The following is a 12,836-nucleotide window of genomic DNA, read 5'->3' as shown; positions in this document are numbered from 1 at the left end:
GAACTCAGAAATCCACCTGCCTCTGCCTCCCAAGTGCTGGGATTAAAGGCGTGTGCCACCACACCCGGCTTACTATGACATTTCTTATGGTGGAGGAAAGGTCTATTTAATGGCAGCTAAGGTGACTGACACTGTTAGGAGTCTATATACACTTCGAAGCTGGAAAACCTTGTTGCATCCTTTCGCTGTCCCTTAAGGGCCCAAGCTGAGGTCTGTCGCCGCGCCACTTGTTACCACTAGGTGGCGTGTCCCGCCCGGGCACGAACTCACCCCTGGCACTGTCTACCCCAAAGCTTCCTTTCACTTTCGGTCTTTGGCTGTCATCCAGCTCGGTCTTTCCACACCCAGCTGGGGCAAGCCTGGTGCGTGGGGTGAATGGCTTTCCAGGTCCCCGAGGGGCGGTCCCAAGGTCCCCAGTCCCGGGCAGAGGGAGCAGGGTGCGAGACCTGGGGAGGATTCTGGGGACGTCGGTCGGGGTTCTTAGAAGGGGAGATGACTTTTCACCATCATTGGGGCTCGTGCAGGAAGCCTGGGGGAGCAGGAGACGGAAACGCACCCACATCAAGGGCGGCAGGGCGGGGCGGCGGGGTACAGGGGCGGGTGGGGAAGGGGCTGCAGGGTATGAGCCCGAGACCTGCCCTCCTGTCACTTCCAAGAACCTGCCACAGGCATGAGGGGTCCCCGGTCGAGATGACAGTGCTGGCGCCAGCCTGGAGCCCAAATGTGCGTATACCTGAGGGGTGATGGAGCCGGGCGGAGAAGGGAAATGGGCAGGGGATGGAGGCATGAGGAGACAGACACAGGACAGGATTGGAAGAAAAAAGAGGATGGTCACAGGTTTGTCACACTAGCCAAGGTGCAGGACAGGGAAGATGACTCCCAGTTAATGAGGGAGGCAGGATCCAGGGAGCCCCTCATGGAAGTCAGTTGCTGACACCACCTCCTCCTAGTCCTCCCTGTTGCTGCTGTTGCTGCTGCTGAGTCCTTGTCTGCGGGGGACACCTGACTGTTACTTCAGCCACAGTCCCATCTCCTCCAACTTCCACATGAAGATTAGAGAGTTGGTGAGCCGGTTCCCATCCAGGCCAGGCTGCTGTGCTGGGATCTTATCTCCGCATCTCTGCTACTGTCTCTCACCGTCTCGTTATCTCTGTGAGGTCTCTGTCCCTCTCTCTGGATGCCTCTCTCTGTGGACCTCTGCCTCTCCGTGAGTCTCTCTCTCTCTCTCTCTCTCTCTCTCTCTCTCTCTCTCTCTCTCTCTCTCTCTGGTTCTCTTCTTCTTTATGTGAGTCCTGCCTCTTTTCTGTCCTTGCCCCCTTGTCTCAGGGTCAACTTCTCCGACTCTATACTTTGTTCTTGCTTTCAGTCAGGCATCACCTTGTTTTCTCCCATAGACTGACTACCTGCTTAAAGATTACCCAGTCACTGTGGCCATCAATCTTCAGGACGTGAGTCACAGTCGGGAGGGCCCTGGGATGGAGGTGGGAACCAGACTCAAGATGCGTCACCCTTCAGGGACAAGGCTGGTGGGCTACCTCCTGCTCCCTCAGACCTGGAAATCTAGACCTTCTCCCCACCCACCCCCACCCCATCCTGGCCCCAGACCAAGGCACCCTAGCTCATTCTCCCATCAAACTGTTAAGATTGGCCTCTATGTTCCTTTCTCCCTTGGGTTTAGTAGGTCCCTCCCACTCAGGCATCTGGCCCCGCCCCTCCATGGGGGCGTGGTTTTCAGACTTGAAGCCCCACCACTTCTCTCCCTTGGTGTCTGGCCAGGTCTCATCGCAGGCATTTGATCCCGACCCACCTCCATCTCACAAGTGACAGGCCCACCCTTCTTACCCTTTCTGACCTCTAGCAAGGTCCCACGTCTTTCAGTCCCCCTGGCCCCGCCCACTCATCGCAGCATCTGGCCACGCCCATTCTCTTCAGCCACCTAGCCCCATCACTAAGCCATCTAGACCCTCTCTCCTTCCTTCTGCCTTCTGGCCCGGCCCACCCCATGTCAGTCACCTAGCCCCGCCCCTTCTCCCTGAGCTCTGGCCTGGGCTCTTCTCATCTGCAGGAGCAGCACTGCAAGGCCTTGTGGAGCCTCTTCCTGGCCCAGCGCTGGATAGAGCAACTGAAGACTGTGGCAGGGTCTCAAATGCAGAGGCTTCTGGAGGAAGTCAATACCGAGATACATTTTGTCACCTCGTGTACCTTCCAGGTTAGCATTAGAACTCGGTAACAAATGAAGAGAGCCAAATCCCTCCCCAGGCCTTGAAAAACAGCTCTGCCAGCCAGGTCTTTGGGGCGGGGGGGGAGTTCATTTTCCCACAGCATACCACAGATGTAGGGCTGGAACCTCCAAGCCCTGAGGTCCCCTGGGGATCTGTTACCAGGTCCCTGACTTAATAGCTGAAGAAGGTTGTTCCTAAGGTGTTCTCTTCCCTAACAACTGGAGAAGCCTGGAGTCTTTGAGACCTGGGCCCCTAGGCTCTGTGACCTCTGCAGGTCAGGTCCCTGGGTTGGTGGAGTCCCTGGTGTGACATGGTGATGATCTGTCCCTCCCTTCTCCCAGCCCCTACCAGAATGTCTTCGATTCGTCCAGACCAACATCTCCCACCTCCTGCAGGACACCTGCACACAGCTGTTTGCTCTGAAGCCCTGTATCGGGAAGGCCTGCCAGAATTTCTCTCGGTGCCTGGAGGTGCAGTGCCAGCCGGGTAACGGCCCCAGAGCCCAGCACCGTGGTGCCCCCCAGGCTCACAGCCCATGGCCTCGCTGTGTGTCCAGAGGCTTCTGCTCCCACTAGCTGGCACTTCAGACACGTTCTTTCTCCCTTATTTTCTTTTTCTTTCTCCTTTGTTAAAGATTTATCTTTCTGTGTGAGTGTTTCACCTGCATGCCTCTAAGTGCACTGAATGTGTGTCTGGTCAGAAGAGGGCCTCGGATTCCCTGGAACTGGAGTTACTGCTACTTGGGAACCACCATGTGGGTGCTGGGACCCGGGTCCAATGCAAGAGCACCCAGTGTTCTTATCTGCTGAGCCACCACTTCAACCCTTTTTCTTTTTTTTTCTTTTTTCTTTTTTTCTTTTTAAAGATAGGGTCTCATTAGGCAGGCTAGGCTGACCCTGAACTCAAAGCAATCCTCCTGCCTCAGTGTCCTGAGTGCTGGGATTACAGGTATGAAGCCAGCCAGCACATCTGGCTTCCTTTCCTTTTTTTTCATGTTTTTGTCATCATATATTAATTATGTATAGCGATGTCTCATGTTGTCCATGTCTGCATTTCCATCACACCATGTCTTTCTCCTGTGTGCCCCGTCTCACTGATCCCCTACCTCTTCCCCAATGGTCCCTCTCCTTCCTTCCTTCCTTTCTTTCTTTCTTTCTTTCTTTCTTTCTTTCTTTCTTTCTTTCTTTCTTTCTTCCTTTCTTCCTTCCCCTCTCTCTCTCTCTCTCTCTCTCTCTCTCTCTCTCTCTCTCTCTTTTTTAATATTTTAAGCAGTTAGGTAGGTAGCCTGTAAGAGGGCACTTTACCAACAGCTACACTTCTGAAGAAAATGTCTCTTCCTGTTTAGCAACCTTCTAATTGCCATAGATGCTCATGAAAGGACAGGACAGGCCATTCCTTTTTATGACCCCAGGTCACCTATCTTTGAGAAGGAGACAGAATTTCCAGTCTGATGGTCTAGGGAAGTCCAGTGTACAGGGAACGGACACTGAGTGAGCACGGTTTCTGGGAAACAACAGTAATAGCCATGCTCACTGACTGCTTTCTATGTTCCCCTCTGTTATTGATGGTGTTCTTTTGAGACCGTCTGTCTCTATAGTCCTGGCCGCCTGTAGCTCGCTATGCTGACCAGGCTGAGCTCCCCCTGCTTCTGCCTCCTGAGTTCTGGGGTTGAAGGTATGGACCAGGATGCTTGGCCATGCTCACACTTTTTATCCCCAGTGTTGGTTTATTTTTCAGACAGTGTTTCGCAATACATTCCTGTCAGTCCTACAACTTACTATGTAGACCAGGCTAGCCTCAAATTCACAGAACTCTGTCTGCGTCTCCTTCCTGAGTGTTGGATTGTTAAAGGCGTGGTCAGCCAGGCCTACCTTATGCCCCCAGGTCTAGGTTTTGTTGTTAGGCTCCTCATGAACCATCCATCACCTGTATTCTCTAGGGCGTTCCATGTTTGCGCTGATGAGCCCCCTCATTACTTGGTTCTTCTCTCCCCAGACTCCTCCACCCTGCTGCCCCCAAGGAGTCCTGTAGCCCTAGAAGCCACAGAGCTCCCAGAGCCTCAGTCCAGGCGGCTGTTGCTCCTGCTGCTGCTGCCGCTTCTCATGCTGGTGCTGCTGGCAGCTGCCTGGGGCCTTCGCTGGCAAAGGGCAAGAAGGAGGGTGGAGCTCCGCCCTGGGGTGAGCCTAGAGTTCAGGGCAGTTGGATGGAGTGGGTGGCGAGGGACGAGGGGGGCAGGTGGCTGACCTTGTGGGGGCCTCAGGTGCCCCTCCCCTCCCATCCCTAGGATGCGAGCCTTGTGCATCGTTGACTCAGCCAGGGTCTTATCTCGGTGAGTCTTCCACATACGCCAGGCTTGGGCGTCAGTCCAAGATTTGGGGGGCTGTTCTATTTCTCACAGGAGGGGTGGGGATTCCGGGGAGTGGTGTGTGTGTCAGGGGCAGCACGGTTGTGGCTAAGCGTCCAGTGTGACAAGCTCAGGGTCTCTGCAGCTCCAACAATCGTAAGCTGTGGAGAGCTGGGAAGGCTTGCGCGAGACCCTGCTGTGAGAAGGAGCAAGGGGGCAGAAGGCGGGTGCCCTGCCAGCTCCCATATTCTAGAATGTGATGTGCCTTACACTTGTAATACCTCTCGTGTGGAGGTTACACCTGTAATCCCAGCCCTTTGGAGCCCAGGGCAGGATTGCTGAACGATCTGGCCACCCTCTGCTACAAGGTGAGTTCAAGGCCATTCTGAGATACACTGCAAACTTGTCTCCTGTCTCAAATAAACAAACAAAAACTCTCAGTTAAGTGACACTTATTTTTTTTTCAGATGAGGTCTCAATATATTGCCCAAACTGACTTTGAACACCTCGATGAACCTTGCTGCCCCAACCTTCCAAATAGCTGGGCTTACAGGCATGCTACATACAACACGGCTTCTCTTTTCTTTTCTTCTTTCTTGGTGCTAGAGTTGGGAACCAAAGCAAGGAACAAGCTAGGCAAGTGCTGTGCTGAGTTACATCCCCAGCCCAGAGGACACACTGTCTGGGCATGGCGATGGACACTGTAATTCCAGTGCTTCTGGATTGGAGATGCTGAAACTGGAGGATACTGACTTTAAGAAACACAGAAAGGAAGAAGGGGGGTGCATCGTAGCCCTGTGTGGTTGCTTCTGTCACCTCCACCCCTTAAAATAAAAACAACTGCTGGGTATGGTGCTGCGTGCCTGGAATCTCAGTATTCAGGAGGCTGAGGCAGAGGGATCAAAACTTCAAGGCCAGCCTGGGCTACTGAGTGAGTTCAAGGCCAGCCTGGGCAACTTCATGAAATGTATCTCAAAATAACAATGAAAACAGAAATGCAGGGACTGGAGCTTAGTGCACGTGCGGGCGTGGTGGCCACGCCTCTAATCCCAGCACTCGGGAGGCAGGGGCAGGCGGATTTCTGAGTTCGAGGCCAGCCTGGTCTACAGAGTGAGTTCCAGGACAGCCAGGGCTACACAGAGAAACCCTGTCTCGAAAAACCAAAAAAAAAAANAAAAAANGNAAAAAAAAANNNNTTTNNTTTTTTTTTTTTTTAAAAAAAAGTCCTATGTGTTTCCCGAGGCCTCCAGTAGCCCAGGGTCAGCACGGGGTAACGCCCCATAGGGCTCTGATGTGAAGCAGCTCAATCCCCCCAAAACCATGGCCGCAAAGTGTAGGAGTCGAGCAAGCGGGGCTGGCGCCTCCAGGAGGGCTCGCCCCGGGCTCGGCTGCCTAGGGAGGGTTTCAGGACCAAGCGAGCCGGGGATAGCGAGCTCTGCTGTCTTTTCGTTATTTCCCTTCGGTGGCGGGCGTTAGAGGCGCCCAAGTCACGGACGCAAAGGCCTCTGGGGACAGAAGCGAGGGAACCTCGAAGTCCCTCAAGGCGCCCGCCTCCCAGGCTCAGGACAGGGCAGCGCCGGTCGGCCCGCCGTGAGGCTGAGGGGAGGGACCGCGGGGCGATGCTCGCCCCCTCATGGCCACCACATGTTCTGCAACCGCCATGCCTCGGTGGGAGCAATGGCGCCGCACAGCGCAGACGCGCCAACGGAGGCGAGCGAGCCCTTCCCTACGGCCGCGGCTTTGTACGGCTGAAGCCGCCCCGGGACCCACGTGACCTCCCGCCCCGCACGGGCATGGCCGCCAAGGGCCCGCTCGGGCGACCCTCTGATTGGACGATATACAAACGGCCCGCCTCGATAGACGCGCACTCACCGCTTCGACCAATTAGAAGACGGGAATTCTTCGGTTCCAGCCGGCTGCGTCACTTCCTCCGCCCCTGCAGCAGAGGATAAGAAACCCTGCGACTAGGCCTCCTCCTTTCCCAGGCGGCTGCCGAAGATGGCGGAGGGGCAGGTTCGGACTCTGCGCGCGCCGGGCGGTGTGGGGTCGGGTGGGTTCCCGGCGGGAGCGGAGCGGAGCGGGGGCCGTGCGGTGGGACTTAGCAAACGCTTTCCCGCGAGGGCATTGTGTGGCGGGCGTCACGAGCCGCGGCGGCCTAGGTATGGGGCGATGGAAGCGCTGCGGTTTTCCTGGGGAAGACGGGAGTGGGGCTGGGGTTCCGACACCGGGGACAACTTTCACAGGTTCGACCTCAGGCCTCGGCGTGCGGGGAGCTTGCGGTCTCTGCTGCCTGATGGGTGTTTGTAGGATAGCGAGGGACTGACGGAGGAGCCTCCTGCTTTGCATGGCTTTAGGGCACCGCGTTCCTGTAGCATCCGATATGAGCGCTGTGGTCCTTTTGAGGGTGTCTTCCGTGTTCCTCAGGATTAGGGGTGAATTGATGAGACAGACTTAAAAAATCAGCTATTCAACCGACTGAGGCAAGAAAGAAATTGGGGCCGCGCGCGGCGGCACACGCCGTTAGTTCCAGCACTTGGGAGGCAGAGGCAGGCAGACTATTTGGGAAGTTCTGGAGACCCTCCAGGAACAGCGATGAACAGGGTGGCTGTGGAATGGGTCTCATCTGTAGCTTGGGTTGGGATACAGACATGTGCCTCCATGCCTGAGTCGGGATTTAGCTTTGTATCGTTCTGCGCTGCTCAGAATCACGGGGCAGCCGATGTATGCTTAGCTAGATCGGGATGGTTTGAGTGCATGTAAGAAGGCTTCAGCTCATGAGCAAGCTGGGCATGAAAAGCCTACAATGGAATTTGAGGCCTGGTAGGGTTCAATGAGGAAGTTCCATTAAATCAACTTAGGTACACAATAGGATTCCTATGCCCGCTGAGGCTTCGTTGGTTCTAGGGTGGCCCTGTGGGACACTTGCTCGATCTGGGTAGCAGGCATCCTGGTGGGTTGGTAACTTGGCATAAGGAAGCTAAGCCTCCTTGTTTCCACAGGTTCTGATATTGGATGGCCGAGGCCATCTTCTGGGCCGCCTGGCGGCCATTGTGGCCAAGCAAGTGCTTCTGGGTAAGTGTCATTCAACATCTCCCCTTGCCTGGGAGTCCGTGATGAGCAACATTCACCATCTTTCGTTTGAGTCTCACGACCGTGAGATCAACCCATGCACCGCTCTGAGACTTGCCAGCCCATTTCCTTGGGACTCGTGGTTTAGAAGTGATTTCGGAGCAAGAGATCTGCCTTCCACAAGGGCTGTGTCTTTGACTGTCTCCACACCATGTTCTCTCTAGGCCGGAAGGTGGTGGTCGTACGCTGTGAAGGCATCAACATTTCTGGAAACTTCTACAGAAACAAGTGTGAGTTAGGCTGGGGCTGGTCTTCAGGCAGGTGTGCCTGGGTCCTGGACGGGCAGGCTGGTTACTTTGGGGTCCAAGGGTAACACACATACTTTTATCCTGACAGTAAAATATCTGGCCTTTCTCCGGAAGCGGATGAATACCAACCCTTCCCGAGGCCCCTACCACTTCCGAGCCCCCAGCCGCATTTTCTGGCGCACTGTGCGAGGTAAGCTGCTGGCATGGTAACATGTAGGACAGGGTAGACTGGCAGCTTGTGATGAGGATGTCTCCCACTCATGTTCGAGTTGCCCGACTATGAGATGACTCCACATGCACTACCATCTGAGGCTTGCCTAGCTCCCTGCTCCTGGGGTCAGATGGGGTTTTCAGCACCTCTAATGAGGCCTGCTGTTACACCCACAGGCATGCTGCCCCACAAGACCAAGAGAGGCCAGGCTGCCTTGGAACGCCTCAAGGTGTTGGATGGGATCCCTCCACCCTATGACAAGGTGAGCCTTGCAAGCCTGGCCTCACAACCTGTGCGTCCAGCGTCGGTGATGTTCTTTTACCTACATTGTTTGAGCCTCATGAAAACTCTACTGGCTGAGACGCCGGCCTTGCCGGCCTTCTTGCCAGGTGTTCCCAACAGATCTCTGAGCCCTTCTTCTGTCTAACAGAAAAAGCGCATGGTGGTCCCTGCTGCCCTCAAGGTTGTGCGGCTGAAGCCTACCAGGAAGGTAAGCTCGGCTACAGGTTAGGCTTGTGAACCTCAGGACTGGCATGTGATGTTTTTATTCTCACGATGGTCTTCGGATGCCACAGTTTGGGCAGTGCCGATAATGCCAAAGGCTAGGCTGATGCCAGGAGGGCTCCCTTGTGGGGGATGAGTCCTTGAAATAGGGTCCCAGGGCCCTCCAGCTCACCCTCTTGCTGCTGGGCCACATTCCGTGTCCTTACAGCCTTGTGCCTCTGCAGTTTGCTTACCTGGGGCGGCTGGCTCATGAGGTCGGGTGGAAGTACCAGGCAGTGACAGCCACTCTGGAGGAGAAACGGAAGGAGAAGGCCAAGATGCACTATCGGAAGAAGAAGCAGATCTTGGTGAGGACAAACCCTGCGCCTCTGCTCCAGGTTTAGGGGGGGCCCCGGGTGAGAAGCAGCCACTCTGACACTGGTCTTTTCACACCACAGAGGCTACGGAAGCAGGCAGAAAAGAATGTGGAGAAGAAAATCTGCAAGTTCACAGAGGTCCTCAAGACCAATGGACTCCTGGTGTGAACCCAATAAAGACTGTTTGTGCCTCATGCCTGCCTGGCCTGCCCTTCCTCTGCCGCCGACCAGGGAAGTGGGAACCAAAGGNTCCTTAGGAGGCACTGTTCCTNTGGGTAGAGGGGACATTTTAGAGCTGACAGCCCACCACCTGCTTGAGTTTTATTAAAGTGCAAACCATGGAATGAATCCCTTGAGCTTCAGTGGTGAAAATGAGTAGCAGGGCTGCCCCACCCACCTGACTGAATACCATATTCTGCAGCTATGAAAATGAGGTCTGTCTGCACACGAAGATGCCAGTGCAAGCACTGCCTCTGCTCCCTCCCGACAGACACAAAGCAGTGTTTTTCTGGAGGATTCTATGTGCCAATAAATTATTTGACTTAAATGTGATTTGTGTGCTGTGCAGGGAGGGGCAGAGGGCACCTGCAGGTCGTCACCTGCATTGTGGCAGGGTGGGCCCCTATGTGTGAGTCCTTGGTGCATGGGACAGGCTTTGTTGCTCAAGAAGTGCAGGTACACATCCTGGGTCCTGTCCTAGATGGTGTTACTGTGTAAGTCAGCAACAGTAGGTCAGTCTACAGTAAAATGTACAGAGATGAGCTGGTGGCCAGTCACAACCTGGACAAGGTCAACGATGAGGCCATTTTTTTACCTTTATGGGGAGGAGGGGCTTGGCTTTTCAAGACAGGGTTTCTCAGTATAGCCCTGGCTGTCCTGGAAACTGGTGCAGGGGTTAAAGGCATGCGCCACCACGCATGGCTACATTTATTGTAAGGATTGCAGCCAATTTTAGGGTGGGCTAGTGCTTGGGAATTATGTCAGCATTAACAGGTGGGATGCACGTGAATATGCCCGGTTTTCTTAGACATTGCTTATAAGTTGCAATGGAATTGAGTGTTCCTGGTTTTGTTTTTCGAGACAGTTTCTCTGTGTAGCCCTGGCTGTCCTGGAACTTTCTGGTTTTTTAAACATCCAGTTCTGGTGTTGACCTATTCCATCAGATTTTATTATACCTCCATGCCTGCTGAGGTTAAAAGCACCCAGCACCACTCAAAAAATGTCATTCTATTCTGAAACTATCCTTTGCTGTCCAAGCCAATCCGTACAGAGCTAGAGATGACTAACACATGAGCTTTGCCACCGCCTAAGTCCTGGCTAAACTTAGGGTCCCTCCATCACCCGGAGTGGTCACCTAAGGTCAGATAATCATCCAAGAGGAATCGGACATAAACCCATCAGAGTGGCACTGAGACGCACAACCTGAGATATTGTCCCCAAAGCCATGCGACCTTGCTGACGTCAGCCTTTAAGAAAAGGAGAGTCCGACTCCTCAGGCGACCCTGGCTGCTCTGACGTCGTATGGCAGCTACTCTGCGGTAACGCAGTTCACCCCTCTCCCGAGGCCCGCTCTGGGCGGCCGTGAGTCCCGGCACGCGGTTCCCAAGCCGCGCGTGAATCCCGCGGCGGGAGCCGCCTTCTCCGCCCTAAGCCTCGCCGTGCCACGTGATGCACATGCCCTCCGCCACGCGCTCCCGAGATCTCGCGAGATGATCAGGTCTTCCCGCCCCTTAGACCTGGCGCGCGCTCCCGCCGGAAGTACCTCCCACTTCCGCCAGGGTGGCCGCGCGTCACTTCCGCCCCCGACCTCGCGTGCTGGATAAGGAAGCCGAGAGCGGCCCTGCCTCTCCTTTTCTCCGGCTGCCGGGAAGATGGCGGACATTCAGGTTCGAGCGCTTAGCCGCTTTCCCCCGCCGCGTCCGTGTGGAGCCTATCGCTCGGCGCCCTCGCTGTCTTCCGCATGGGCGGAGGCGGGGATGCCTGCGAATGCCGTCGTCTCTTAGGCGGCTCGGGAGTCCGGGCTCTACGCAGTACTGGGGTCCCCGGCGCACTGGGTCCTTAAAGCTCGGTGCTTAACGGACGAGCGGCTGCGGCGGGAGGAGGAGGGCGTCCTGCGGCGGCAGAGCCGGGGAGGCCGGGGAAAGCGGGGTTCCCCTTGGTGGGGGGGGACCGAGACCCGGGCCGCGTGCGCACTGGGCAGGCGCCCCACGCCAGGGCTGCGGCCCCGGCCTCGCGGCGGTTTTCAATGGGGGCGCAGCTCTGGCCGCGATGAGCTTAGGCGTGGCTTAAACTTTGCCATCCTGCCTCAACCTTCCGAGGACCGGGATGACAGATCGGGCCCACCAGGCTCGGCTACGGGGACATGAGCTGTGACTCCCGAGTGAGTGGGTTTGTGAGTTCTGGAGATCCAGTATGGCTGAGAAGCTGATTCTGATCTCAGCCGTGAGTTATGCAGGCTGTGGAGGTGATAGATGGAACGCAGTGTGTGAGCTAAGCTAGACTTGGGGTGGTTGGGGCGCCCTGGCCAGCCGGTTTTGGCAATTGGGGAAAATACTGTAGAGGGTAGGAAGAAATATTCTTTGGTCTCCTCGAACTTTACCTGTAACCTCACCAAATTCTCATCCCTGCAGACAGAGCGTGCTTACCAGAAGCAGCCTACGATCTTCCAAAACAAGAAGCGGGTTCTGCTGGGAGAAACCGGCAAGGAAAAGCTCCCCCGGTACTACAAAAACATCGGTCTAGGCTTCAAGACGCCCAAAGAGGTACGGGACTCTCCAGCAGATGAGATCCCTGCACACGTGGGAGCAGAGTGGCTTCCCATGGGCCTCTGGGAATTGTAGTTTGGGTCCCTGAGGCGCCATCCTTGGTTCTGTTTAGGAAGTGGTAGTCCAAACCACACTTTCTTAATTCTACAGGCCATCGAGGGCACCTACATAGACAAGAAATGCCCCTTCACTGGTAACGTCTCCATCCGAGGTCGGATCCTGTCTGGTGAGTGGGAAGCTGGAAGGGCTATTCTGGGTTCCTGCGTCCAGGGGCGCTGGCAAGTGATGTCTGTTCTCACGATGGTCTTCAGATGTCCTCCAGGGCACTGCTGAGACCGCCAGTTGGCAAAGCTGATGCCGTAAAGGGAGCTTCTTGGGAGCCCCACTCAATTGACCTCTACCTGCTAACACCTTCCTGTCTTGTCACCCTCTCCCAGGTGTTGTGACGAAGATGAAGATGCAGAGAACCATTGTGATCCGCCGGGACTATCTCCATTACATTCGGAAGTACAATCGCTTTGAGAAGCGCCACAAGAACATGTCTGTGCATCTGTCCCCCTGCTTCAGGTGACTGGTTCTCTGTTAGCTTGTGATAGTGACTCTAGACAAGACAGTCACTGTCTAGGCTGGAGGCTCCTGTGCCAGGAGGGGCCCCGGGTGTGGAGAGGTGGTGAGAGTGCAAGCAGGGCAGGGCAGTGTGGGGTCCAGGAGTGTATAGACTGCTGTGTGAATGTCTGGGACCTAGAAGCTATAGTTTGTGTTAATCTTAGCAACATAGATGGTGACTGGTTGGGTGGAGCAAAGGGGGGCCCCCTCAGCCTGTCTAGATGAATGGATTGCTGGGGAGGCCCCTCCTGAAGACTCCTCCTTGTCTTACCCCACAGGGATGTACAGATCGGAGACATTGTCACTGTTGGAGAGTGCAGGCCCCTGAGCAAGACTGTTCGATTCAATGTGCTCAAGGTCACCAAGGCTGCTGGCACCAAGAAGCAGTTTCAGAAGTTCTAAGGGTACTCTGGCCAATGCCCTAGAACGAATAAAGTTATTTTCCAACATA

At 55.3% G+C, this 12,836-nt stretch overlaps 3 protein-coding genes and 5 non-coding genes across 10 annotated transcripts; all 8 read left to right on the top strand.

The window, feature by feature from the left end:
- The first annotated feature begins 308 nt into the window (after positions 1–308).
- Flt3lg (fms related tyrosine kinase 3 ligand) lies at positions 309–5,415 on the top strand. 3 transcript variants are annotated; one of them, XM_021196676.1, is made up of 9 exons: positions 309–362; positions 657–723; positions 951–1,064; positions 1,395–1,448; positions 2,066–2,209; positions 2,564–2,708; positions 4,218–4,399; positions 4,483–4,551; positions 5,173–5,415. In XM_021196676.1, exons 2-8 carry the CDS (start codon positions 691–693, stop codon positions 4,504–4,506), a joined length of 696 nt encoding a protein of 231 aa, XP_021052335.1. In that variant the 5' UTR covers positions 309–362; positions 657–690; the 3' UTR covers positions 4,507–4,551; positions 5,173–5,415. The 3 variants fall into 3 exon arrangements, with proteins under 3 accessions (XP_021052335.1, XP_029402564.1, XP_021052342.1); XM_029546704.1 differs by lacking the exon at positions 309–362 and adding an exon at positions 430–437 and having other exon boundaries at positions 5,173–5,408; XM_021196683.2 differs by lacking the exon at positions 309–362 and having other exon boundaries at positions 463–723; positions 5,034–5,408.
- Positions 5,416–6,507: 1,092 nt separating this feature from the next.
- Positions 6,508–9,208, top strand: Rpl13a (ribosomal protein L13a). Its single transcript, XM_021196707.2, has 8 exons — positions 6,508–6,579; positions 7,566–7,638; positions 7,860–7,925; positions 8,032–8,133; positions 8,331–8,416; positions 8,585–8,644; positions 8,883–9,005; positions 9,096–9,208. The coding sequence occupies exons 1-8, from the start codon at positions 6,565–6,567 to the stop codon at positions 9,180–9,182; spliced, it is 612 nt and encodes a 203-aa protein (XP_021052366.1). The 5' UTR covers positions 6,508–6,564; the 3' UTR covers positions 9,183–9,208.
- LOC115062825 lies at positions 7,670–7,752 on the top strand. The gene has a single exon (XR_003842745.1). It is a non-coding gene; the product is annotated as a small nucleolar RNA Z195/SNORD33/SNORD32 family (small nucleolar RNA).
- On the top strand, positions 8,175–8,259 carry LOC115062824. The gene has a single exon (XR_003842744.1). It is a non-coding gene; the product is annotated as a small nucleolar RNA Z195/SNORD33/SNORD32 family (small nucleolar RNA).
- Positions 8,454–8,521, top strand: LOC115062826. Its single transcript, XR_003842746.1, has one exon. It is a non-coding gene; the product is annotated as a small nucleolar RNA SNORD34 (small nucleolar RNA).
- Positions 8,685–8,774, top strand: LOC115062832. The gene has a single exon (XR_003842750.1). It is a non-coding gene; the product is annotated as a small nucleolar RNA SNORD35 (small nucleolar RNA).
- A 1,587-nt stretch (positions 9,209–10,795) lies between the features above and the next one.
- On the top strand, positions 10,796–12,836 carry Rps11 (ribosomal protein S11). The gene is made up of 5 exons (XM_021204552.2): positions 10,796–10,900; positions 11,645–11,776; positions 11,930–12,005; positions 12,217–12,346; positions 12,664–12,836. The coding sequence occupies exons 1-5, from the start codon at positions 10,886–10,888 to the stop codon at positions 12,785–12,787; spliced, it is 477 nt and encodes a 158-aa protein (XP_021060211.1). The 5' UTR covers positions 10,796–10,885; the 3' UTR covers positions 12,788–12,836.
- LOC115062833 lies at positions 12,057–12,143 on the top strand. Its single transcript, XR_003842751.1, has one exon. It is a non-coding gene; the product is annotated as a small nucleolar RNA SNORD35 (small nucleolar RNA).

This window comes from Mus pahari, chromosome 1 (genome assembly GCF_900095145.1).
Source record: "Mus pahari chromosome 1, PAHARI_EIJ_v1.1, whole genome shotgun sequence".
Lineage (NCBI taxonomy): Eukaryota > Metazoa > Chordata > Mammalia > Rodentia > Muridae > Mus > Mus pahari.
This window is presented reverse-complemented; position numbering and strand designations above follow the sequence as displayed.